The 25,727-nt window shown below is 36.3% G+C and overlaps 1 protein-coding gene across 1 annotated transcript in view; it reads left to right on the top strand.

Moving 5' to 3' along the window:
• The first annotated feature begins 8,547 nt into the window (after positions 1 to 8,547).
• The window catches only part of LOC121420473 (roundabout homolog 1-like), a 28,122-nt gene continuing 10,942 nt past the window's right edge, over positions 8,548 to 25,727 (top strand). The window contains exons 1-4 of the mRNA XM_041615118.1: positions 8,548 to 8,960; positions 22,255 to 22,596; positions 24,313 to 24,648; positions 25,048 to 25,341. Of these exons, the coding sequence (XP_041471052.1) occupies positions 8,894 to 8,960; positions 22,255 to 22,596; positions 24,313 to 24,648; positions 25,048 to 25,341 (1,039 nt within the window). The 5' untranslated portion in view covers positions 8,548 to 8,893. The remainder of the gene's footprint in view (positions 8,961 to 22,254; positions 22,597 to 24,312; positions 24,649 to 25,047; positions 25,342 to 25,727) is intronic.

The raw sequence follows: 25,727 nt of genomic DNA, 5'->3' as shown, positions 1-25,727 counted from the left end.
AGACAAAAAACAACAACAACTAAATTTGCACATATTTTCCATCATCTCAATTATAATATACATTATTGGCGGCACATTGCGAAAAGCGGTGTTTTTCATTTTCAAAATCTACTTATATCAATATCAACGTATTTATTTCATCATTGACCTCGTACTGCAAATACGGTTATAAGTAGTCCTGCTCACTGAGCAAACGATTGATGGAAATGAAAGGAGTGGGCTCACATCAAATGGTGGCGCTATTCAAACCACTGTAAAGGGCACCTTTAATTCCCTATTCTTTTCAATCCAGCATTCAAAGTATCAATTTGTAGGTGCCCCCCACCCTCAAAAAAAATCATTGATAACGACTTCTAAAAGCCGAAAATAGGGTCGGTATCAATATCGCAAAATAAAAGAGCAACGTTCAAGGCCTTGCCGAGAATTGAGCCCCGAAAATTCCTCGCGTAGTCCGACCGTAGACCACTCGGCAACGGCACCTACCACATAAATATCACAAAACCATGAATTCATTAAATCAAACAGATAAACTGAACTGATTTGTAAAAAGAACAGTTTGCGATGGAAAATTCATTTCCGATCGGATAATTGAAAACAAAAATCATTAACAGAATACATGTGGGACTTTCCTGACCATGCAAAAATAATCTTTAGCACCATTGTCTTGGTTCAGTTGGTAGAACGTCCGTCTTACAACCAGGAGGGTGGGGGTTCAAACCCCGGCCGCGTCAGACCCAAAATATGGGAGTTGATGATACCCTATTTGGTGTTCAACGATTAACAAAGGGATAGAGCCTCGTCGATCTGGCGCTGCACAGCGGCTGCCGGGCCCACGATCTATTAGACAAAGCAAATTTTCGAAGCATTTCATTTCATGTATATTTCGAAGTATAAAATATGGATTGCCATCATTTTTTTTAATTTTTCATCTTAATATGGTATAACAAATTATGTAGTGGATTTTTATTGAATCTTGGTTCTGTGCAGGACATGTCATACATCAATTTTGACAGAAGAGGTCGCTAGTCATACACTCTGAAAAAGGCTGGTGTCATTTCGCATTTTCTAATGCAACAATGAGACCTCTCTCTGTCTATGTAGCTTCCTGCATCCTTAAAAGTGCAAAAAGCCTCGCAGTGTGCAAACTTGAACCCAGTAAAATGAGATATCATTGTTGCATTTGAAAATATGAAATGACACCAGCCCTTTTCAGTGTGTATGTCTAGCGACCTCTTGTGTCAAAATTAATGTATGACATATCCTGCACATAATCGAGATTCAATAAATATCCAATACATAATGAATAATGCCAGATGTGTATTATTTGCATGGTCAGGTGTTCCATGCCGACTGCTCGAGCGACAATTTCTCCAATGGAAAATCCGCACGTTAAGCCAAACGTATAACCTATGCTCCATACATAATCATGACTATTAAACCCCAATCTTTATCTTTATATTATTCTAAATCAAAAACTCTATCACAACCCTAACTCTAACTCTATGTCTTCTGAGCAGGAGCATACGTCGTGTCACCCATTTGGTTCTCTATCATGTCAGATGACAAAGTCACATGGGCAAACACGACACCACACCGAGCAAAGCCTTTACGTTATCATGGTCGGATGGTTATTGTGCGTAAATATGTACGGTTTGTAAGAAAGGTGTCGATTTTCAATTTTTTTCACTGGAAAACATGTTCCCTGAATGGTGCAAACTTCCATGTTTTAGAATGCGAACAGGAGTTACGGGGAGCAACAGGATCAATGATTTTGCATTTTCCATAGCGTGCCCACACTCTTGAAATGTTGGCAACATACTGTCCACACAACAATTGGTTTCAAACTCTGGAAAGTTTTCAACCAATACTGTGTAGTTTTCACCCAAAGCACAAATTATTGGTTTAAAAATACCCAGGATTGGATAAAGTTTTAACCAATTGTTGTGTGGACAGTTAGTTGCCAAACATTTTAAGAGTGCAGTGTACTTTTAGAGAATTATTGTATCCATCGTTTATTGTACATACATATTGAAAATGTTTTTTATTAGTTCACAATTTCATTAATTTAGCATAATTGGTAATTGTTCTTGATTTCTTCCGTTTTATTTCCCTTACTTTCTTTAAGTTACTCTCATATTAGACACTTATTTTTGCTGCTCTTTTCTCATTTTCAATTATCAATACTGAATCTACTGAAAGCCGTTACAACAAATTTCCCTCTAATTCTTCTTTAAACCCATATTACATCACAATAATTTTATTTAAGGAGTATAAATCATTTTTCCAACAAATGTACTTTTTCAAAGCTATCCAAAGCTAAGATCACTTCTTCATTATTATCATGATTTTACCGTAACTATTTTTGTAATTTCTTGATTCTTTTGTAACATCGCTTTTTGTTGATTTTATGTGTATTTTCATGTTCTTTTGTAAAACATATGCCAATTCAGCTGTAAGAAGCTGCGATCATTTGTTCTAATAAAATCTTGAATCACTCTTGAATCACTTGAATCACTTTTTGTCCAATCGTGAACGTTTTTTTCTCGGTGTATAGCGCCAGCTTAAGGCGAAGGATGCACGCGAATGTAAAAAAAAATGATAATTAAGAAATCAAATAATAGATGTCAACATGATTAAACTCAGACACTTGGGACAGGTATTATTAAGCAAAATTATTTCTCTTCATTCTGAATATGTGCATGTTTTATCATTATATTCTAAGACTCCTCTGACCGCTGCCCTCATAACTGCAATGTACTGATTATTGAGAAAATGTAATTGTTTCTGACTAGGTGGATTATCTTTTTTATGGGGATTGATATGGAGTACTACTCATACAAAATATGAGGGTTCTCTTCCCGAACCCGCATATTTTACCAATCCTTTTCCTTTCACTAATTGAATGTATTTGGCCCTACACAGGTAGTGATAGTTTCAAGTAGGGAAAATAGTGTATTTTGGAGATCATTATTCCTCCATCTGAACAAAATATCCTGTTGAACTGATAGTATCATAAAACATTGTCCGGTCAGACTACGCTGTTTTACCTTAAGTTGTATAAAGATGCATGGTTGTCTATGGAAGCTTAAAAGTGCCACCGAGATGTTGAGATAATTATCTCATGATGTTGACATCTTGTAGAAGAGATGATGAGATGACAAGATCCCGGATCTCATGATGTTGACATCTTGTAGAAGAGATGATGAGATGACAAGATCCTGGATCTCATCATGTTGACATCTTGTAGAAGAGATGATGAGATGACAAGATCCCGGATCTCATCATGTTGACATCTTTTAGAAGAGATGATGAGATGACAAGATCCCGGATCTCATCATGTCAACATCTTTTAGAAGAGATGATGAGATGACAAGATCTTGGATCTCGTCATGTCTACATCTTTAAGAAGAGATGTTGAGATGACAAGATCCCGGGATCTCGCCATGTCGTCATCTTTTAGTAGAGATGATGAGATGACAAGATCTCGGATCTCGTCATGTCGACATCTTGTAGAAGAGATGATTAGATGACATGATCATGGATCGAAGATCTTGTCATCTGACCATTTCTTCTAAAAGATGTCGACATGACGAGATCCGAGATCTTGTCATCTCATCATCTCTACTAAAAGATGACGACATGACGAGATCCCGGGATCTTGTCATCTCAACATCTCTTCTAAAAGATGTCAACATGATGAGATCCGAGATCTTGTCATCTTATCATCTCTTCTAAAAGATGTTGACATGATGAGATCCGGGATCTTGTCATCTCATCATCTCTTCTACAAGATGTCAACATGATGAGATCCGGGATCTTGTCATCTCATCATCTCTTCTTAAAGATGTTGACATGATGAGATCCAGGATCTTGTCATCTCATCATCTCTTCTTAATGATGTCGACATGATGAGATCTGGGATCTCGTCATCTTATCCTTTGCTATCAAGATGTCGACTTCCCGAGATAATTATCTCAACATCTCGGTGGCACTTTTAAGCTTCCATAGTTGTCTGTTACGCACATCCCAAAATGCTTTGTAAAAATGACTTCGTAAATTTGCATGGAAATTTACCTATTAGTCCCTTAAGACATGATTTTTTTTTCATACAAAGCGCAAATTTGTAAAGGTATATGTAAACACTTTTCTTTTCAAGTGTGATTCATTTGGAAATATAAAATAAGTTCATTTCCTCATTTGATTTTGAATATATTCCGATATCTTTTTTTTATAAACATGATACAGAAATTGAATTTATGAAATATCATTTTGATTCACTTGAATCAGAGTAAAGATGATTTTGTTGGAGTTAGAGCGTATCATCAATGTAATGGTGTAATAATCGTGTGTCACTCAGGCCGATTCACCACATGAGTGTAATCTTCATTGTCATCTCGAACCGGCATTCCCACTACAATAATGTTCAGCGTGCGCTACACCTATGATAACACCACGACAATGGGCTCCTTCAAAAATTTGCCTAAATCCACAACATTTCATTCCATTTATAACTGATAGTTGGTCTCGAATGACCCCAGGTGCCCTTCCAAACAAAGTCGAGTTTTCCTGCCGACTTCCCGAACTTTCAAAAAACCGCTTGTGCATTTAGTGATGTGTAATGGCTCATGTACCTCCAAAGACCATTGTAGACCTTATCATTACTACATCATGGTGCTACCGGTAATTTTTTTCTTCAATAAACTCTTTTATGCCCTATATAATTTAGAACTTTCGCGGTCAACGTAATTAGGTAACAATATTATTATAATATGTGTAACAAATAATATATAACAATACAATTTGCTCTCGCATTAACCGGGTTAATGTCAAAGGCCTACATTTCATCATTGTGCATATAACCATTAAAAATCGTTACATTTAAATCATCATAGCTTAACCCACTTGGTGAACCATGAATTGGGGCTGTATCAGCCAACCTTTGGCCAAGTATCATTTTGTTTGTAGTCCATACGGTCTAAAGGCATGGTCCGAGCGTTGTTGGAGCGGTCCTGGATCGGTAGGGAAAGAGGGCCGAATTTCGCTCACAAAATTGGGGGAAAATCGAAAACATAAATCGAAAAAAACCCCAAAACAATCGAAAATCGAAAATGGTGAACGGTAGCGAGTGCCGAGTGGTGATGATTTTTTCTCTCCGCTCCACGACCGCTCCAACAACGCTCGGGCGGTGTGACCAGGCCTTTAACTTCCAGTCATCTACTTATTTTGGCGCGTTTGGATCATTCGTCATTATCACAGAGACTTAAAAGACCGAGTGGCTAGTAGACGATATGGTTTCAGAACTAAGTTTAGGACATTCCAGGCATCTGGGATGTTTTAATCAAGCAGAAAGTAAACACAGTTTCAGCAGACCAACTGGTTGTTCGAGTAACACCAGGTGCGAAATTCAACCCCCATCTGCATATTTTTCCCCCATTTCGCCGCTATTTTCTATTTTCTCAACTATACAGGCATAATCATTGAATATGTTACCAGTGCACATTCAAGTTTTACTGGTATGATGGCGTCATCCGTGTATAAAGCGCAGACGCGGGCCAATGTCAGTTCATGTACTTGACATAAACGTGATAAATGCAGATGATAACATACCACTTTCTTGCAAGTTTTGTGTTATGGTGGAAATGTGTCATTTTTTATGAGTCAAGACGTTATCCATCTTCTCGCCAACTTTGATAAAACTATGGCTAATAAAGAACTTATAACCAATTTTTTTTTTCAATATTTTTTGTCAAAATACAATTTTGGAGATCCTGGATCAGTATCCTGTTCAGTTAACGCAACCTCTAAGAAATTAAAATACAGTTACTATACTCTAAACTTACAGTTTTTGTATGTCACGTTTGCCAGTCTATCGTAGTCTTGAACTTTTTAATGGATACTTTTTTTTTCGATTTTTTTTGTTTTAATTTCTCTTGCATATGCAAATGATTAGATAGAGTGAGGTTATATTTGGAAGTTATAGTTTAGTCATATCCTGCCACAACTATCAATTAAATTTCATTTGAATTGACGATCAATTTACAGAGTCTGTAACCCTTACGTTGCTGATATTCAGAACGATAACACTATTAGCAATCAATATGATATTTTAATGATCAATGTATACAGTGTGTGCAACTTTGGCAATAGCACAGCAAATATGTTCATGAAAGTGACGCAAATGTGTATTTTGGCTCGGGCTTTGTAATGAATTAAAGAAGCACGCTGTGAAAAAAATCATACAATGCTATTTCATTAGTTTATTAAATGGTTTCAACAGTTTCAATATTTCTTTAACAATAATGTTCAGTTTATAATATTCGATTCTCAATTAATTAAACATGGTTGTTTAAACTCTTAACAACCACTGTAAAGTACATAACAGTATTGTATCAAATTTTAAACATTGTATGCCCAGCAGTATGCCTTAATAGTTGAGTTGTTAAGCTTATGTTTTATTATTTTGGAGAAAGTAAATGCAAATAAATGGGAATATCAATGGCGTTATGAGCAAAACAATATTAGACCAGAAAAGGCACAAATCTGCATTTCCATTGGCTGGAATCATGGGGAGAGGGGTTGTAAATATTGGATATCTAATATAATAATAATGCTCAATATTATAAATGTGGTCTACAAACTATAGAGTTTTGCCTTGACCTACTAGGTTTGTTTGATTTTATTTTAACTATCAGTGATATAGGCCTATGTGATTGAGGCTGCCTTGGGTCGATGGTGTTGGTCAGACGACAAGCCTTATTATCGGCAGTTCGTGGTTTCACACCCCAGAGGATGTCCAGGTGTCCGGCGATGGTTACCAACGATCTCTCACCCCGGTGAATATCTATTAATTGGTTAATTGATTAATTTACATGCTTATTTATTTGATTTCTAGTGAAGGTAATACAAACAAATAGAAGCCTGAAATACCACCGAGTGGCCACTATCACGGGTTGCGAAATTTGGAAAGTAAGAAGAGGCTGTTTTAGAACCATAACGTTATTTGTTTATTCAATATAAGTTAGTTGAAACACAAGCCTAAACACCAACATTTTGTTTTGTTTCGAAAACTAAACGTGCCTAAATGCTCCTAAAACCGTAACCTACACTGTAAAAACTGCGGTGTTAAAACTGGCACAATTGGCGTTAAAAGAGGACCACACCCTGAGGAGTTAAAATTACACCCTAGAGATTAAACGTAACACCAAAGAGTGTAAATGTAACAACAAAAGGTGTTGTAATAACACCTATAGGTTTAAAACTAACACCACCAATTTAACACTGGTGTAAAATAACTGATGTGGTCCTCTATGTACGCCGGTTAACACCACATTTTTTGATGTGTACCATTACAATACTGAAAAGAAGAATAAAGAAATCAGTATACCCCAACCTCCAATATAAAAAAACACAGGGAAAAGGAAAGCGAAAAGTTGTCAGAAAGCCAGCAAAAACACAATCGAGAAACGGAAAGGAAAGTTTGACAGTCTCGGGTAACTCTATCAAGGATACAATGGCTCCTTTCCCTTTTGCAAAACCAGTCTGTAAGTATTTATACTTGACAGGATATGTCAGGAAAAAAATGTGGCTTAAGGGATTCGAATTTCGCATCGAGCTACCCTGGCCTTGCCAACTTCGTCAATAGGGAAGATTGTAACTATTTTTGAAGAACACGAAGAAAGTTTGAGGCTTTTAATAAACATTTGATGAAGGGGGGGGGGGGGGAGCAAAGGAGAAAGCATTAACTGGCTCTGCGTGTGTGTGTGTATTTTGTTTCGAACAGGCATTTGATTCTCTTTGGCAATTTTACAGCTGCTCATTTGATGTTTATTTGTATGTATAATAGTATAATCTTTTCCCTTTTTTTTCGCTTGCCACGTGATTAAATTGTTGGCCGGATATAACCATGATCATAGTGGTAGGCCTATATGGTAGATATATCCATACCCTTGGAATGTGAAAATTGAAATAATTTTGGCAACTGACTATAGTATCGTTTCAATTTTAAAAACATGTCCTTTTCTCGTTTTATGACAAGACACTCAAACCTGGGTGGGTCTAAGACATTTACTCTGACGACAATTGCTCTGCAGTACATTTGAGATGACCAACATCAACCCTGGATTGAACATATGCCCTGCCTAAACCTTAACCTAAACCCTTACACTACATCTTCGGACGGAGCCATTGTAGCAAGAGATATTGTCGTGTCAGCACTTTGGTTGCCCACCTGTACTTAATATAGTTTGCATTTATTTCATTAACTATCATAAAACTATAATACAGAACATAGTTCGTATACAAAAGAAAAGAAAATTGAAAATAATTAGCGAAAACTCCGCCTTTTTCCAAGCCTTCATTTTTTTTTTATTTTCATTTGTCCCAAATGTCCCCAATCAGAACGTAATATCATCTTTGTAAGAAGATTTTTTTCTCATCTCCGAGTGGTTTCATTATTTGGACGTAAGGTCAGGTGAGGGCGGTGTACCATGTCAACATAAATCTCACCGTCAACATAGTTCAGAGTGGAGTTGAATCCGAACAGTTGGCTACTCAGCTTGCACTCAGTTACGATCCGATCTTAAAGTATCCCACGAAATCGCCTGAACAAAAACTCTAATTTTCGACTGATTCAGAACTGGAAAAGAGGAGGAAGAGGCTTTATTCATACGAAAGACTATTCATCTTAATTCTGAGGGAGGAAACCACACTTTTCATCAAATCTACTCAAGCGCGCAGACGGACACAACTGTGGAGTTTCCGACTTCAATACCCTTAACAAAAACCAAACAAATCTCTCACTCTGCTGTTATTATCCCATACAAACTTGTAGAGTAAAGGATCGAGCGGGTCGGCCGGGGTCACATATTTTAGTATCTGGAGCAGCCGAACAGCAATGGAGGGGCACTGGAGTGTTATGGTGCTTGTATTTACCGCATGCCTGGGACCGCCCATGTGTTCAAGTGAGTAGAACCTTTAATCATTACTGTATAATATGAATGTCCAAGTTATTTTCCCACGGTCTTGACGTTCGAAGGAAGATGCAATTTACCAGTATTCGACATCAATATATGAAAAGCAACATAGGGTCTATGTAATTCTCCATTAGATTGTTCTAGACTTTCCAAATCATTATTATGTTTATTTAAATAATTCTCAATCATTTCAATATGTTCATTTTCAAAAGTAGGTACAAAACACAATGCAACTGCAACTTCCACATAACAGCGACAAAAATTCCCTTGCTCGAGGATATAAATCAAAGGGAAAGCGCTTTATTATTATCTTAAGCTGCATCAAGTTGTTATTAATATCATCATGATTATTATTGCTATAATTAATTAATTATTTTTATTAGGTTCACTGCTATCATTATAATCATTCTCACCATGATAATACTATCATCTTCATTATAATGATAATCACCACCATCATAATTACTTTGATTATTGCTATTGTTGCCACTTGTTACACCTGTGAACTTTTGATCGACCACTTCATAATCCCTTACAAAACCTCTTTAAAAAATGCGGGGTTTAATATCCCACTAAACTGTATAACCATAGAGCTACCTATGCTGGTAGAAACATCCGCTGTATATGACAGATGACTAGCCAGGAGTAAGAGTCCCCGAATCATAATATACCAGTAAGTCATGGGCGATTTCATGCTAGAAAAATCAGCAATTTTCACATTTTTCAACCTGCTGTCCAAACGGACGAAGAACTTCAATTTGCTTTGTGGCAATATTAATTTGCTACTGGGTAGACATGCAAAAAACTGACAACCAACAAAAATATGTTGTCCATAGGTGAATTAGAGCTTAAGATGTTGCGTGTCGTAAGGGACATTTCTGCCTCCCGTACGACACACATTTTACCTCTAATTTACCCATAATCAAATTTTATGTGTTGGTTAATAGTTCTTTTTACATGACTACCCACTATAGTTTTATCAATGACAAAAAAAATGATATTTTATTGCTCAAGCATTCGGCTAGGAAACGAGAAATTGTCAAAATGTCCCGTGCGACACGTATGGAATCGCCCTCATCATGTATCAAAAATCTAGTTTGGCTGGTGGCTCAATGTAGTGAGAACATGGGTAAAACCAGCAGTAATTTTGTTTTTAAAGAGGGTTTCTTCACCCCTCAAAAACTATTTTCAAAATATAACCAGACTCAAAATCCTCAGTAAAAGCGTGAAAAAATGATATGTTATAAATCATGAGGCAACTGCATATTTTGGGATATCACAAAGAGTATGAAAGATCTCCTAAACTAAACATTTTTGGGGGCCCAACAAACGCGGGCCGAAATGTTCCTCTTAACCCGATATTAGGTAAAATATTAGGCAAATGACTCGAGTCTTTGTAGGTTCATGAAATGTAGATATGATTAAGCACATGCTAACATACCAGCTTAAAATCATTATAGAATTTTGAAGAAGTAAGTAAGGAATATGCACGAATCGTTATACTGACGTGGCGATCCCCGGCTTCGTTTATTATATTTTATTTCAATACCTTTTTGACCTCAATGTTATTTTTCTGTTTCTAGGAAATCACCAAAGTAATAGCGAAATAGATTAGTCTTATTGTTATTAAACATAAGTTATCAGCGTTGATTTTGAAGATAGTCGAAGAATGTTTTAATATTTAGTATCATGTCAGTTTGTCAATATTTACCTCACTCCATGAACATGTAGTAGCATGTATTGGATAAGGATATAGATATTTAATTCATATGAAATAATCACAATGTTATCGTCTTGTCGCAGACGACAAATAAGGCACGACATCAATTAGGTGGCGCTGTTTTCCAGAGATAGTTTTTGTCTTAGGGATAGGGGCAAACCAAAAGTGAATAACAAAACAGAACATACTTCAAAGGCATATGCTGGAGATATTGACAAATAATTTATTTGTATGTGATGAGGGCCCTCTCTTTTGTTGCTTCAACCGGCGTACAGATGGGGGTGAGGCTTGGGGTGCCCCCCCCCCAAAAAAAAAAAACATCACGACCGAAAAAAGAGAACATGAAAAAAGAAAGAGAACGATGAAATATGATATCATTTTTTTGAAAATTATGTAAAGATTTTTCACAAAATTTGATGTTTGTATTAAGAATGTCGGAATTGTTGCACGCTCGCTCGCAACTTTTTTTTTCAACTTTACACAATGGGCAATATCTAGCCCCTCTAAATTTTTGTCTCATTACTCCACTGGTGGCACCATGTTACCCGCAAGACGGAACATAATGTCCTCATTTTATATTTCTAATCGTGCTTACGGCAAAGTTTTTGTGGGCCAGTAATGAACTCGAACTTTAGACGCACCATGTCAATATTGATGTCGCAGAAACTATTGAAAACGAACCAATTTCGAACGGGGTGTAAAATGATATCATACGATCTTTTGAAATTTGACTTTTAGAAAAAAAAGAGGTGGATAGTCTTAAGATATAAAGTGTATGAATTGAGTTCAGAAATGTGATTCAGTGGAGGTGTCCTTACATAGAAGATCTCCATTATATATGTTTAAAAGAAGTCAAGGGTCTTGGGAATCGTGTTAAAGTTAATGTGATTTCATGCATTACCTGCCAAGTACAAGTATTTATACTTCCCGATAGGTGTGCCTAACATCATATAGAAAGAAAGTACATTTTGACATCATGATAAGAGATGTGGATTCAATCATTCGCATTCAGGGTGAAAACGAATTTCGGAATCCTTGAACAGACACTGAACCATAAGCGATTTCCTCAGTAGGAAGATACGACTTACGTGTTGAAAAGAACTTCCGAAACATTTATAGTTTATAGTTCCAGTTTCTCAGAGGGCATGGTGAAAATGTATTTGTACCAGACCTCCCTGATTACTAAAGGTCAAGTTCACCTCAGAAAAATGTTGATTTGAATCGATAGGGAAAAATCAGAGAAGCACAATGCTTAAAATGTCATCAAAATCGGATGTACAAATAAGAAAGTTATGACATTTCAAAGTTTCGCTTATTTTTAACAAAATAGTTATATGAACGAGCCGGTTACATGCAAATGAGAGAGTCGATGTCACCCACTCACTATTTCTTTTGTTTTTTATTGCTTGAATTATACAATATTTCAATTTTTACGAATTTGATGATGAGGACCACCTTGCCTGAAGCACAAAATATTAAAATAATGGAATTCCACGTGTTCAGGGAGGAATGAAACTTCACTTCACATGACAATGATGAGAAAATAAAAATATTTTATGTTTCATATAATAAAATACAAAAGAAATAGTGAGTGGTGTCATCAGTTCCCTCATTTGCATACCGACCTAGATGTGAATATAACTGTTTTGTGAAACGAAGCGAAACTTTAAAATGTCATAACTTTCTTATTTTACATCAGATTTTGATAAAATTTTCAGTGATATGCCTGTTGATTTTTTTTTTTCTCTCTTTATTCAAATCAAGTTTTTGTTGGGGTGGACTTGTCCTTTAACAATTTATCTTGATAATATGAATTGAATTACGATTCATTAAGAATCATCAGCTCCGAAACAAGATGGGATGACCATCGTATAAGCTCCTAAAAATCAATTTTAAGGTGGCAATTATGGGGTTGTATGTCGTCCCATACATAGTTGTGGTTACCTGGTCAATATCAAGATCATTCATTAGCTAGGAATACTTGATGCATTTCTTTATGATGTAAACAAACCAACAACCTCCAACATGGTCAGTATTGTGTTGACCAGTGCTCAGGCATGGGCTGAATAGCGCGCGTTGGTACTTCAGATTTTGGCGCGGGTTGTTCATTCAGGTGGGGTTGTCTCTTGTCCACCGTTTGTTTACTTAGCCTCCGCGCAAGGACTTCTTTGTATTTTCTCCTGCGAGGTAAATATCGTACCAGGCACTCGTGTGATTCTGGTTCTACGGAAGTCAGCACCCCCTCCGTCCCGTGGGATATTGAAAGAGTATAAACATAATTCGCCCCTATATCCCAATTTATCATGGTTACGACGATAGCAAGTACAACAACTGTCGTATCGACAGGTTTTTGTAGCAAAATTCCACCACCATGCTAGCCCGATTTCCCTATAGGCAGACATGTGATCCCGGACCCTATAAGTTAAGAGGCATTCTCTCCTTCATGTTCTTTATCTTGTTCTTATATTATGATTATTGGATGTGAATTGAGCCCTTATTGAGGCTTTCCAACGATATTTGAGAACACACATGAAGGAGTCAAACAGTTGGATGCTGCTTTGTAAAAAGCCCCGTTTTCTGGTTTCAGACAAAATGATCATTCCGCATTTAGGATCATTTCTTCTTTCTTATCTAACAGCACTACCTTCGGGGTAAATTCCATCTACAAAACGCAATTGTGTGTGAACCCATGAACCACTTGTTAACGGTGAGAAAATTCACAATCATATTGTGTGTCTTGTCTCCTACTAGGCAATTTTGTGGGAAGGGAGATTCTACCATGTTATACCATGGTCTTACAATTGCTTCCTTTACATAATTCGGATCATTAGGCCTATAAATTACCGAAGATTACAATAAAAAATTGTATATACAAAAATTGTATATATTCGTTGTAATTCCATGATCAACCTACTGTAGCTTATAAAAGACGACAAGTGATAAATGTAGTCCTTGGGCCAGTTCCATAAATGTCTACAACTGTTGTAAATTTGCCATTATGGCAACTTCCATGGTAACGGGGCTCAGCAGCCAATCAGAATCAGGGTTTCCATGGTAGTTGCCATAATGGCAAAGTTACATCAGTTACAAGTCCTTTATGAAACGGGCCCCAGGCCATTCAAACACAGCCAGTCTTGAAATTAACAAGGATGATGTTTTGGGTTGATAAATAATTAAAAACAGAAATGAAGATAAGTAAGAAAAAAAAGTAAGAGTGATAAAAAGAAATATTAACTACAGAGAGACCAAATATATGCCACCGAGAAAAATATATTTTACTTATCATTTTATCTATTTTAATATACATTCAAAATTTGAAACGTACCGTAATGGAAAAGGGCAATGGGGGGGGGGGGGGTAAAACAGGAAAATATTAGGATGCGTTGTTATCAAATCATGATGTTGACATAAAGATGATAATGATATTTAGGTCCCACCTTTATGGGACTTATAGCTCGAAGATTTTCTTAAGGTCACTGCAAGGTCTAAGTCAATAATGATCTGATATTCTGATTATAATAATGGATCAAAAATGTATTTAGAATAAATTATGTCTAAAATTGTTTTGAACGTGGCACTATACTGTATGTCCACCGTATGAATGAAAGCTAGACTTTCATTTAATATTGTGATAACTTTCTGCCTATAAAATACGCTTGCCTTAGCACAACTTTCCAACAATACTGAATATTCAAAAAGCTATTTGAACCAGACATATCACCATTTGCAAAACTATTAATTTTGCCTCTTGCGAAGTGGCACAGACAACTGAATTGCCACAACTATATTATACTTTTTGAATGCTAAGTATCATTGCTTTTTTCTTAAGTGTAAAGAGGCGTAATTGTTGAAATTAACTCCTCCTGATATGCCTAACCTGAAAATGTGCTCCACTGGCTACGGATGTCCTCTATGGGCACATATAAAAAAAATCATGCTGTCAGTACATACTAATTTATGGACGAGATATCCAAATGCCTACTGTCGACGACAAACCTTTAAGCACGTATGCATTTAAGTAATTTTCTTCGGTTCTGGCCCATCATATGATAATTTCACGGCGCCATTTGGCAAGGCTATTTCGTGATGATAAGCCTGGATCGTTCGATTCACTTCCACGCCTAATACCGTGTGAGAAAATCTTCCGCGGAATGCATTTCCATTCGGTATTAATCGGGGAGTTGGTATTGGGGTGTTACACCCTTCTTTGTAGTAAACTCTTTTACATTTTTACAGTAGATGACACGAATTGTCATACCGTCATTTCATTCTTAGATGACAGTAACAATGACACATGGTTCACATTTAACTAATTTAAACTAGAGTATAGCGCTAATCACCTAGCCCCCCCCCAAAAAAAAATAATATCAATAAAAAATAACACACAAATGAAATGAAATAAAATGATATAAAATAAATGAATAAATATATGACAGATAACAAATAAAAAAAATCTGAATAAGTAATGAACAAAATAGAGTAACAATTTATTAGATATCTTGAACTATTAATTGATAAGACCATTGCTGGCATCAGTTAATTGTTACGATGTCTTTAAATATTCACAATATATATATATATATATAGATGCGCAGTTGAAAATCATACATTTTAAAGGTAAATATTTTTTGTGTAAACGTGGTATTCGCTCCAAAGACTTCACGCGCCAATGAGCTTGTCCCGTTACAATCATTGCCGTCAATGGCCCGAAATTAGTATTCAATAGTCTGAAAGAAACTTTGGTATGCGGTCACGCTAAAAGCGCCACAAAAGATTTCAAGGGGCATTTCTAGGGGTGGACCTAATCTGGAAATGGGTTGTTGAGGGGTGTGTGGTATTGGCGTTGGTTGTAGTAGCCTGTACATATTTGCATAATCCTCAAACATAAACACTAGGTTGTATCGACAGAGTCTACACTGTAGTTGGATGTATATTACGAAGAAAATGCACAATGCACGCTCCCTTGTGTTTACTGTTCTTACGCCAAGTTGCAATAATAAGAAAACAAAGAACATTTGCGAATACTTCTTGATTTTTTGCTTGTTTTCTGTTGAAGGGGGGGGGGGCAGATCACAATCTCTCAAAGTCCAAAGCTGTCTGTACCAAATTAGAAATTCGAGGGTGGAGCACATCAAATCAAAACCCACTGCCAATGCAGAAAATACGCACTAGGCCTACACTATATCAACCAACTCCCGCGCGGCGCATACATGAATTCTAATTGGTTCTGGGTGTGACTTTGACATCGATCCACATTTTATTATCAATCTGGGTTTAAGATTTAATCAATTAATACCGAAATAGACGTCATTATTCACTTCGTTCATACGAAATATGAGCCATTGTGATGTCGTTTTTAAAATTTTATTCAGGGATACTATTTACAGCATGATGTAAACAAACCACCATTTGCTGATATTGCACCAAAATTTAGGCATCATAGGAACTTGAACATAGACCGGAAGGAAATTACATAGTACAGACGGAAATAAAAGTGCTGTTAAACTGATTTGGTAAAAGTAGGCTTGCGAATCAAAACTTCCGGAATCCGAAAAATAACATCAAACAGCATAAAACAGAAGCGAATATTACTCCATCTGAGATTCTGTATGAAATAGGCAATCTATGTTACTACATGTACATATAATTCATTTATTTTATAGATCCAAAATTGCTCAAAAATGTATTGATCATGTACAAAGTCAATACAAAATCTGTTTCATCTAAAGTTCTAAAAATGATTGATTATTCTCACTCTTATTGACAACAGCCGTTTAATTTTAGCTATTTATGACTGAAATAATGTCCCCGATGAGTTTTGTCGAAAAAACACAATTTAGATACAACTACATGAAAAATGATTTAATTAATTTTGGTACCAGAATTGCTTTCCTTTACAGTTGTTAGGAATGCCATCGAGAACATTGAGAACATCGAGCTTTCTAGGAGCTTTATTTAATGAATTACAGAAGAAAATATATGATTTCATCAATGAATTAGCGTATTGATTCATATAAAAATATATTTTGTGCAATTTAACTGTGCAACGGCGTAGATAATGTCATTTCTCCCTTCGTGCAAATTTTTGTCGCGATCGGGGGGGGGGGGGTTAGTTAGGGCTAAGCAAATTTTGTATTTCATCACCCTTTGATGTTATTTTCCTTGAAAATAAGGGTCATGATTGGGGAATCACTGGAGAAACAAAAGCTTTTACAAAACAAAAAAGGGCAACGTAAAAAAAGCAAAACAAAACAGTATGGAAATAATAAATTAACTTCCACACTTAATCGACTTTGATATTTGTATTGTTTTGGGATTGTTTATTAGTGGCTCCAGATGTGGTATACGCATGTTTATATTTCGTTGTATGGAAGATTGAAGATTCTTTATGTTACCAACCAATTATGTGGAAATCTTCTTTGCAATCAGTAAACTTCAACATTTTCACAATTGAACCAATATTATGACACCACAATCCAATAACCATACATAACACCAAAGCACTTGAATTGACCGCACATACTAGAAGCGTTCCTCCTTGGCCAACAAACTTTGGAGGTCAAGATGGACAGGGATGAACTTAATTTTGAGGGGTTTGTTTTTGATAATCAAAGCATGGCACTATTATGGAAGGCCATAATCACCATAAACCAGATTTGAAATACATAGTTGACCAAGCCAATGTCAGAGAGTGTTCGGGTTGACATTGTGTGGTGTATATTAATATATTGAACAGTTGAAGGCGTACGTAGAGGACAGATAGCAAACACACACACCCACACACCCTCACACACACACACATATATATATATATATACACACATATACATGTATATATACATTTATATACATATATATATGTGTGTGTGTGATCAAATTCATGTTTATCACTAATCAGAAGTCTCTTAGCGTGCTTTGATTATAAAACATCAAAAAAAAAGAAAGAATACGATCAGAAAACAGGAAAATAGAATAGAAGACACAGAGACACAATACAAGGAAGATAGAAGTGGAGGTATTTAAAATGACAAACAATATGAAACAACAATAAGTAATAATAATTTGTTTATAATATCATCAATACATCAAGCAGTTCCAAATGTAAATGCCTTTATTATTACCACCTTTCCAGCCAAAGTTAAATCTAGTCCACTTCAATTTGTTGCCGTATAAATCTATGACGACACAGGTAGACCACCGATGTAAATATTGGTGTGGGTGCCTTTCAAATTTTAAAATTCATGGAAACCTGTCAATACATAGGATTAAAGACCGTCCAAGTGTACGCTGTTATGTAACAAGCCAGAGTAATCATTCTTCACAACTCCTTGAGAAAGCAAACAGTTGTGGTCGGTTGTTCGAAGAGGATCGACTGATGGCGTACTAATACAATCATGAAATTAAAATGATATAATGAGAATTATTCGATAAAATATATTCCATTGACAACGGCGAAGGTGATAGTGCTTTTTCATTTTTATGACAGTGATGATGATTGATGACACGATGACACGATATTCTGATTTTCATAATGATGATGATGTAATACTCTTGAGTGTAATGACGATGATGTTATTGACGATAATATATTGTGTGCTAATGGAATAAGATTCTGCATCATTTCGGTATTGGAAAGATAATTGAATAAAGAAGGCGGCCTTTTACTTAATTAAGTACCCTAAAACTCCATATTCATTTCTAGATTGTATTCTCTTTCTTCCTCTGTACGCATCAGCAGTGCTAGTAAAATCCAGCTCCACAATTGTTTTTTAAACTTCATTCGCAATCTTCACATAACCCGCCAATACCTTCTCGCCAAACTCTAACCATGGACCCTAACTAACCCTTGGGAAGCGTCTTCAGTAATTTTTTACTGCTATCAGCGATCTCCAACCACAATAAAGAGGTAGAGAGGGAGAGAGAGAAAGAGATAGGGGGTGCACATAATTTAATTTCATACACATTTGTGTCTCACACTGATTTTCTTTTTCCCAGTGTGGGCTGCATAAGAATAAAAATTGCTGAACAATAAAACGTGGTAAAATCCTAAAACTGTATTGTGGAAAATGTTATCCCTGCACATCAAAATATACTGTTTGTCCGAGTAGCGGGGAATTATCTTTTTCTTCGGAACTTCAGGTTAATTGTTTAATGTGTTAGTCTACATCATAAAGAAACTTTATTCGTGGGCATAGGTCCTTATGAAATATAAGCCGATCGGATGTCATAGATCTTATGAACACGTCCGAAAAGGAAGCATTAATAGTTTATAAACTGTCTGAACAATTGCTTCAAACAGGGTATTCTTCATTTTTCCCAATCTGAGGGAATCCCAAACGATTCATAACGTGGACCCTGTAGGCCTATGCCCAAAATATCCCATTTTTAATCTTTACCTATGCACGTGGTTTTCGATTGTTTATAGTCGTGAAATCTGCACTGAAAGTTGCTTTCACTTATGTCGGGGAATTCCTGAAAACCGAATACTTATTGTTACTTGACCTCGGTAAACTTTTACAGCAGTACGGTCCAATCTATGTGCACCCCCGTGATACTCAAGAAAAATTAGAAGAAGTTTGGGATCTTTTAAAGGCATACAAACCAGTAGCCTTGATAGCCGAACCTCATGTCCTCAATATATTGCCACACAGCAAAAACTGTGGTGTTAACCGGTGTACATAAAGGACCACGCCAGTTATTTTACACCGGTGTTAAATTGGTGGTGTTAGTTTTACACCTATAGGTGTTATTACAACACCTATGGTTGTTACATTTACACTCTTTGGTGCTATGTTCAATCTCTAGGGTGTTATTTTAACACCTCAGGGTGTGATCTTCTATTAACAAAAATTGATGTCAGTTTTAACACCACAGTTTACAGTGCAGGTTCATTACCCAAAATGCATCATTCTGATCAGTGTAGTCTTATGATATAGACCCGCTTGAAGGGTAACACAGCAATTCACTACTAAATACATTTTAAATATCACAATTGTGTTACCACTACCAAAACGGGTTTCTTCCCTCTCAAGCTTCTCTACACAAACAAATTTGGGATAATTTTCATATATATCAAAATAATAGTTTTCTCAAAGAATTGTTTTATAATACACAGACAAGGAGAGACAACATACGTTGTTTTTCTTTTGTTTTATTGAATCATAATCATTAATCCTTATCAAGGTAAAACCACAATATTTACAAATTATCATGACAGATCAGAGTTATTATGTCATAAACAAAATTAAAATCAATTACCACTTGGTATACACTTGGATTTGGTACCCACTTAGTCTAATCCACACATGTCGAAATTCCCATTTCGTTTTTTAAATTATTTTTCATTGTTTGTGTAATAAAATTGGATAAATAGAAAGTTCATATTCGTATGACCATTATAGACTAAGTCGTGCTAAAAAAATGATACTAGACTAAATGGTTTGAGACAAATTGCGATTAGATCATTCGGGATGAAAATGAGATCAACCGAAATATATACGAAAATGTTTAGACCAGGTAGCAATTGACCGAATTAACCACTCCTTAGCCCATTTAATATTGTCTCCGGTTTCCTCCGGTTTTACTTAAATCTTTCCAGGAAAGCGCTATTTAGGAAATCAAAACATCCGATCCCTCTGTCATTTGTAAACTTAAGTGTGTGAAGATTCCTATGATCAGTTTGACAAGTTTATCAAATAGGAAAAAGGTACATGTAATTATGAACATGACCAACTGGATGCATCAATTGGAGAGTGCTATATCGGCGAAATTTCAAGAAATCATGCAATCCGTTTCAATTCACCTTATTTTACTTGCCTTTCTTTTCGTCATGTTTTCTCACAAGTATACTCCGCGCGCCGCTTTAGGTATGTGTCTGTCTGTTTATCTCTTCCTCTCTTCTTTTTTTTCTCTCTCTCTCTGTTTATGAGTGTTTGTGCGTGTGTGGGTGTGAGTGAGTGAGCGCGCGTGCGCGGGAAAGGTCTGCCACACATATTCCTTTCTTACAGCAAAGCATAAAGCGATTGGAAATCTTTGAAATTGTATTTTCGTGACAGTGTGAGCATGATCACACCGAAAACAACATTGTTTGTTTGAGTTTTCCTATACTGAAATAAATTATAGTGTCTTATCCTTTTTTCTGTTTGTCTTTTTCTTTGTGAGGGTGTACATGCATGTGTGTGTGTTGGTGTGTGTGCGTGAGCGCGCGCGCGTGTGCTTGATTTATAATGAAGTCATAGCAATCAGTCTCCTTGATGGAGAATAAAAACGAACTATTCGGATAATTGGCAAATATACAACCGAAAATGTTTATGTTATGAATCTGCAGCACAAGTCAAATCACTAAAAAGAAACAGTAAAAAAATATCACGAGTTACGATAAAATTAGTAAACAACGAATTTCCCTTGAATTTTAAGGGCAGTTTGAAAGAACGTCAATACAGAAATGTGATAATGTACGGAAGTCATGCGCTATATGTATAATTGTATTGTATCCTATGTCATTGAAAAATGCAACTAAAATATTTGTTGATGTACTTTTCACTCCCAACTCCGACCTATGTATATTAATGACAAAACAAAAATAACTACTATGTGATCATGTGCTTGGCATTAGTTGCATATATTTGAAACAGGATTCTAGGAATGGACTAAACTATTTCACTTTAGTAAAGACAGTATGTGTACAATATAATATGAACGATGCCGAGTAAATAATGGATTTCATTTTTTTTTCTGTAAAACTGAAGGTGTACAAAATGCGTACCGACTTGTTTCTCATATTAAAAGCAAAAATATATATAACCTTAAACATAAATATTGCATTCATAATCATAACTAAGAAATACGGAATAGTAGGCCTAACATGGCTATAACTTCCAGTGAATCTGTGACGAAGAAAATGGAATGGCCAGCCAAATTATATGTCGCCTATATTCTACATCCCTTCACCTTAGAAGACTGTATAATGATTGGCCAGTTATAAGAAACATACAGGTCTATATCCAACAGACTTTATATAAGCCACTGCCGAAAAGCGTGACGTCATATACTGGACGAACTTTGGCGAAAGACTTCTCATAATCTTTGAACATACGTGTATATATAGACACACATATACATATATATACTTGTATATTGTTCAGAACTTTGTTTGTATCAAGCATAAATCAGAAAACTGTGGGTATAGTGATAAGTGTAAAGGACAGTTGATATGAAACCTATTTTTATACATGTATGAAAGTTCTATGTCCGACATTTATAAGATAAGCGCGTGAGAGATTATTAAATCTGCACTTGTTTTTGGTGACTTTTTTAACCAAAGAGTACTTATATCATTTTAAGACTCGATACTTAGAAGTTCGGGTCTATGCGTGTATATTTTGCATAAACGGAAATACCCTTGGTTCTAAACTAGATTGGCTTTTCCGTTTGTGCCCACAATCGATAATTATGCATATGTATGTGTCATTTTTGTTTATTCCATCTCACGATAATGTTTAATATACCACGTTAATGTTTAACTTTGCATTTTATTACCACTTTCCCTTTTGAAATATCTAGATGCAGTTACTGTGACAACGATAGAGCGAAAGTCAACCGTAGAGGGCGCCACCGTGCAGCTTTCTTGCACTTATCTTCCTCACACTACCCCCGAAGACTTCGGATACCTTGCATGGTCGAAGGATGGCACCACATTCCTAACCTACGCATGTGAACAGTCGTGTGGGCTGCAGGAATCGACATCGACCCCAATGGACAAGTACGACCTTAACGTTGACACGAGTTCGAGTGGGAATCTGACGATTTTTGACGTTGATCTGGATGACGAGGCCACGTACATGTGTTCAGTTCTTACCAGTGACCTGGTCGTGTATTCAAGCACAACTCAACTAACCGTTGATGGTAAGTGACCAATGAAGAACGATATAGCCAGGAGGTCACCAATGTTATTAATTGCAGATACTTCGCAATCTTTGTTTCTGTTATGGTAACTCCCATAGGAACTCGGCAGGAGAGCATTTTCCTGGTACTCGCAAATATGGTATATTTACAATTACAACTAAAACATTTCAGGAACTGTTAATGTTATTATTTCAGTTACATACCCACCAACTTTCTGAGCAAACACTATATTTGAATACATTTGGTATCAAACAGGCTTTTAAAATTATACACAATTTCGTATGACTTCTGGTGGGGCAATAACCATGATAACTAGGCTAGACCGTTTTGAAATGTTTATCCTTTACCACATTCCCGCACTTCTAGATATTCAACTCGGAAGCGGTGTACAGAATTTCAACAAAATCCTTATCTCGCCTCCCTAAAGTCAATAGTTTTTGTTGGGCTCTTATATTTTCCCTTAGCGTTCTGACCTCGAAGATACAAATAATTTGCCAGAGGATAAGAATTTCAAACACGGTTGTGATTTGGTGTGTATTAAAGGGCGCATGAAGAAAAGAAACCGACAGGAATTGGATTTTTATCTGTATATAATTGTTCTCAAAGATGAAAACTTTATTCTCCTACATTTAAAAAGTTCAAATCAAACAACTTTCGACTAGTATTTGAAAGAAGAGCACGCCTCATAATCCAATTTAAACTTGTAGATATTGAACATTTCAGTAACATTTCAGCCAGTAAATGAAAAGTAATGGTGTCATTTGTTGAAAAAGGAACAATCATACTAAAACAAAGTCTTTCGGCTGTATATATCAATGAATGGGTGCACTTTTGAGTCGGGGCAGATATTTTGAGTTGTTGTGAATGATATTTATACATTAAACAGCCATTTAATCAGTCAGTGGTATTAAAATCTACATTCCCATTAATCTTAACCCTGAAAATATGAAATCTTTTGGAGAGTTACTAATTCAACGGGATATTCTAAAAAAAATACAAATTTAAGTGGGTCATTTCTTTTCGAACTTAATATTAGACTTGATGATAAGCTGTATGGACAGAGAACAATGTTGAATCAATCAAATATCATGACTAATGATATTAGGAAACCAAAGGTCATGTGTATCTCCGTTGCCGGGCTATTCATATATCTATGTTTATCCATTGCTGGTTACACTGTTTACTTCTTGATCGACAGTGTTTTTTTTTTGTGTTTTCAAGTTCAGATTAAAATATTATCACGAACAATAATAAAGAATGTGAATTTCATTCCTTTACTGATATGAAAGACCTTTTTTAAGAGACACCACAAAGTAAAGAGAAGCAATAGCACAAGCAACCGTAAATATCATACTTTGAAAAAAAAAACAACAACACATGTTTTAAACGACCCTACCCCCCCCAAAAAAAAACAAACACAAAAAAGTGTTTAGTAAAAACATGACTACGAGGTGCACGCTCTAAAATATAATCATATTAGGGTCTTGATTTTTGCAGCATATCCTGAGATAGAAATTGTAATATAAGATATATGTGTATAAAGTGTACTTCCAAACCCCAATAGTCATTTAACTGCATAGTTTGATGAGATTCTGTTCCAATGTATGACGAAAACACGATTTGCGACAATGCGATCTTGCTGTTGATTGTATTTCTGTCGTGTTAGTTTGCCACCCCTAAAGTATACATCTGCTATCTCTTTTGACTTTCCCATAGTTCTTATTCAGGACATTGTAGTGTCAGACTACAGGACCGCGTACACCAACAATTCGGTCGTGCAAATCCAAGTTGAACAATCCTATCAGTTTCGCTGCTCCCTCGTTCTACCAACAAAACCTCGCGTTGAGATTGTCTGGGAGGGACAGCAAATAGATTTTACAATGGATGATCAGGTCGATGAACCGAGCAGAGACAACAGTGGCCTGGTGATGTCACATCGTGTTGTCCATGTGACGGCAGGCATGCAGGATTCTGGGAAGGCTTTAAGTTGCGTAGCAACGCATCCAACGACGGGTCAGACTGTGGTTTCTAGGGTTGTCTTGGATGTCCAAGGTAAGAAAAATCTCGAGAAAATATTAGATTAGTAGTGAGCTTAGTGAAATTGATGTACTGATTTCTTATAATCTAGTAATACACATTATTATCTCCTACTCAGGAATAGCCTATTTCACCTCTCATCTCGTTATCGTTACTAGATCCTAGTTAAACTACTTAGTTACTGTATATATACTTACATATTTAAAAAGTGTGTCTCATTTTTTTTTAATTAGAAGTCGCAATCTAAATCTGGACTTAAAATATGGTGACACTGAAAATGAGAAATATAATGAACTTCGCAGCATAATCTCCTCGTGTGTCAAATTATCGCGATAAATATCATTATAACGGGCCTCAAATCCTTTTAAAATGGAAAGAGAATATTTACTCAGATATTTTTTCTTGATACCACAGCATGCCCGTCGTCTGTCATGGTCCACGAATGCCCGACATCAGTAATTTCCGGAGACTCAGCAACTCTTCGATGCCGTTCGGCAGCAACTTCGCCTCCACCTGTGCTCTACTGGCTCTACGATAGCGTCCGTGTTCAAAATTCCACGTCGACCATTGCCGAAGACGGTGCGAACGTTTTATCCCATACCAAGTTATTCGACAGAGTAGACTTCAACAGGGAGTTCAAATGCTGTATCGAGTCCACTGCAATGTGCAACCAGCTATGTTCCGAATCATGCAGACCAGATATTCTATGTAAGAATGGAGAGCAATTCAATAATATCCAGTTTTGCATAGCTTGTTTTGCTTAGAATAGAATAGAAATGCACTGGTGATGAAATTAACAACAGTTGTAATATTTACAAAGGTTAATGATTTCTAATGAGAACATTTTCATTTTAATGTGGTATGGGTTCCAGGGAAAATAATGGATCTACGTGAACATTGTGATCGGGTTTCGCCTTAATGTTTGGTGATTCGCCGTAAGGTGTGTCTTATCTTTCCTCATTAACCCTATCTAGGCCGGGGTATTTTGGGAGTTCATATGGCCGGGGGGGGGGGGGGCCTCCCAGGCCCCCCCCTAAGATCTCGGCCGTCGACCGCGCGATCGCGCCGAAAATTGGCATGCTGGTTGCCTGGGA

Source organism: Lytechinus variegatus, chromosome 8 (genome assembly GCF_018143015.1).
Source record: "Lytechinus variegatus isolate NC3 chromosome 8, Lvar_3.0, whole genome shotgun sequence".
Classification (NCBI taxonomy): domain Eukaryota; kingdom Metazoa; phylum Echinodermata; class Echinoidea; order Temnopleuroida; family Toxopneustidae; genus Lytechinus; species Lytechinus variegatus.
This window is presented reverse-complemented; position numbering and strand designations above follow the sequence as displayed.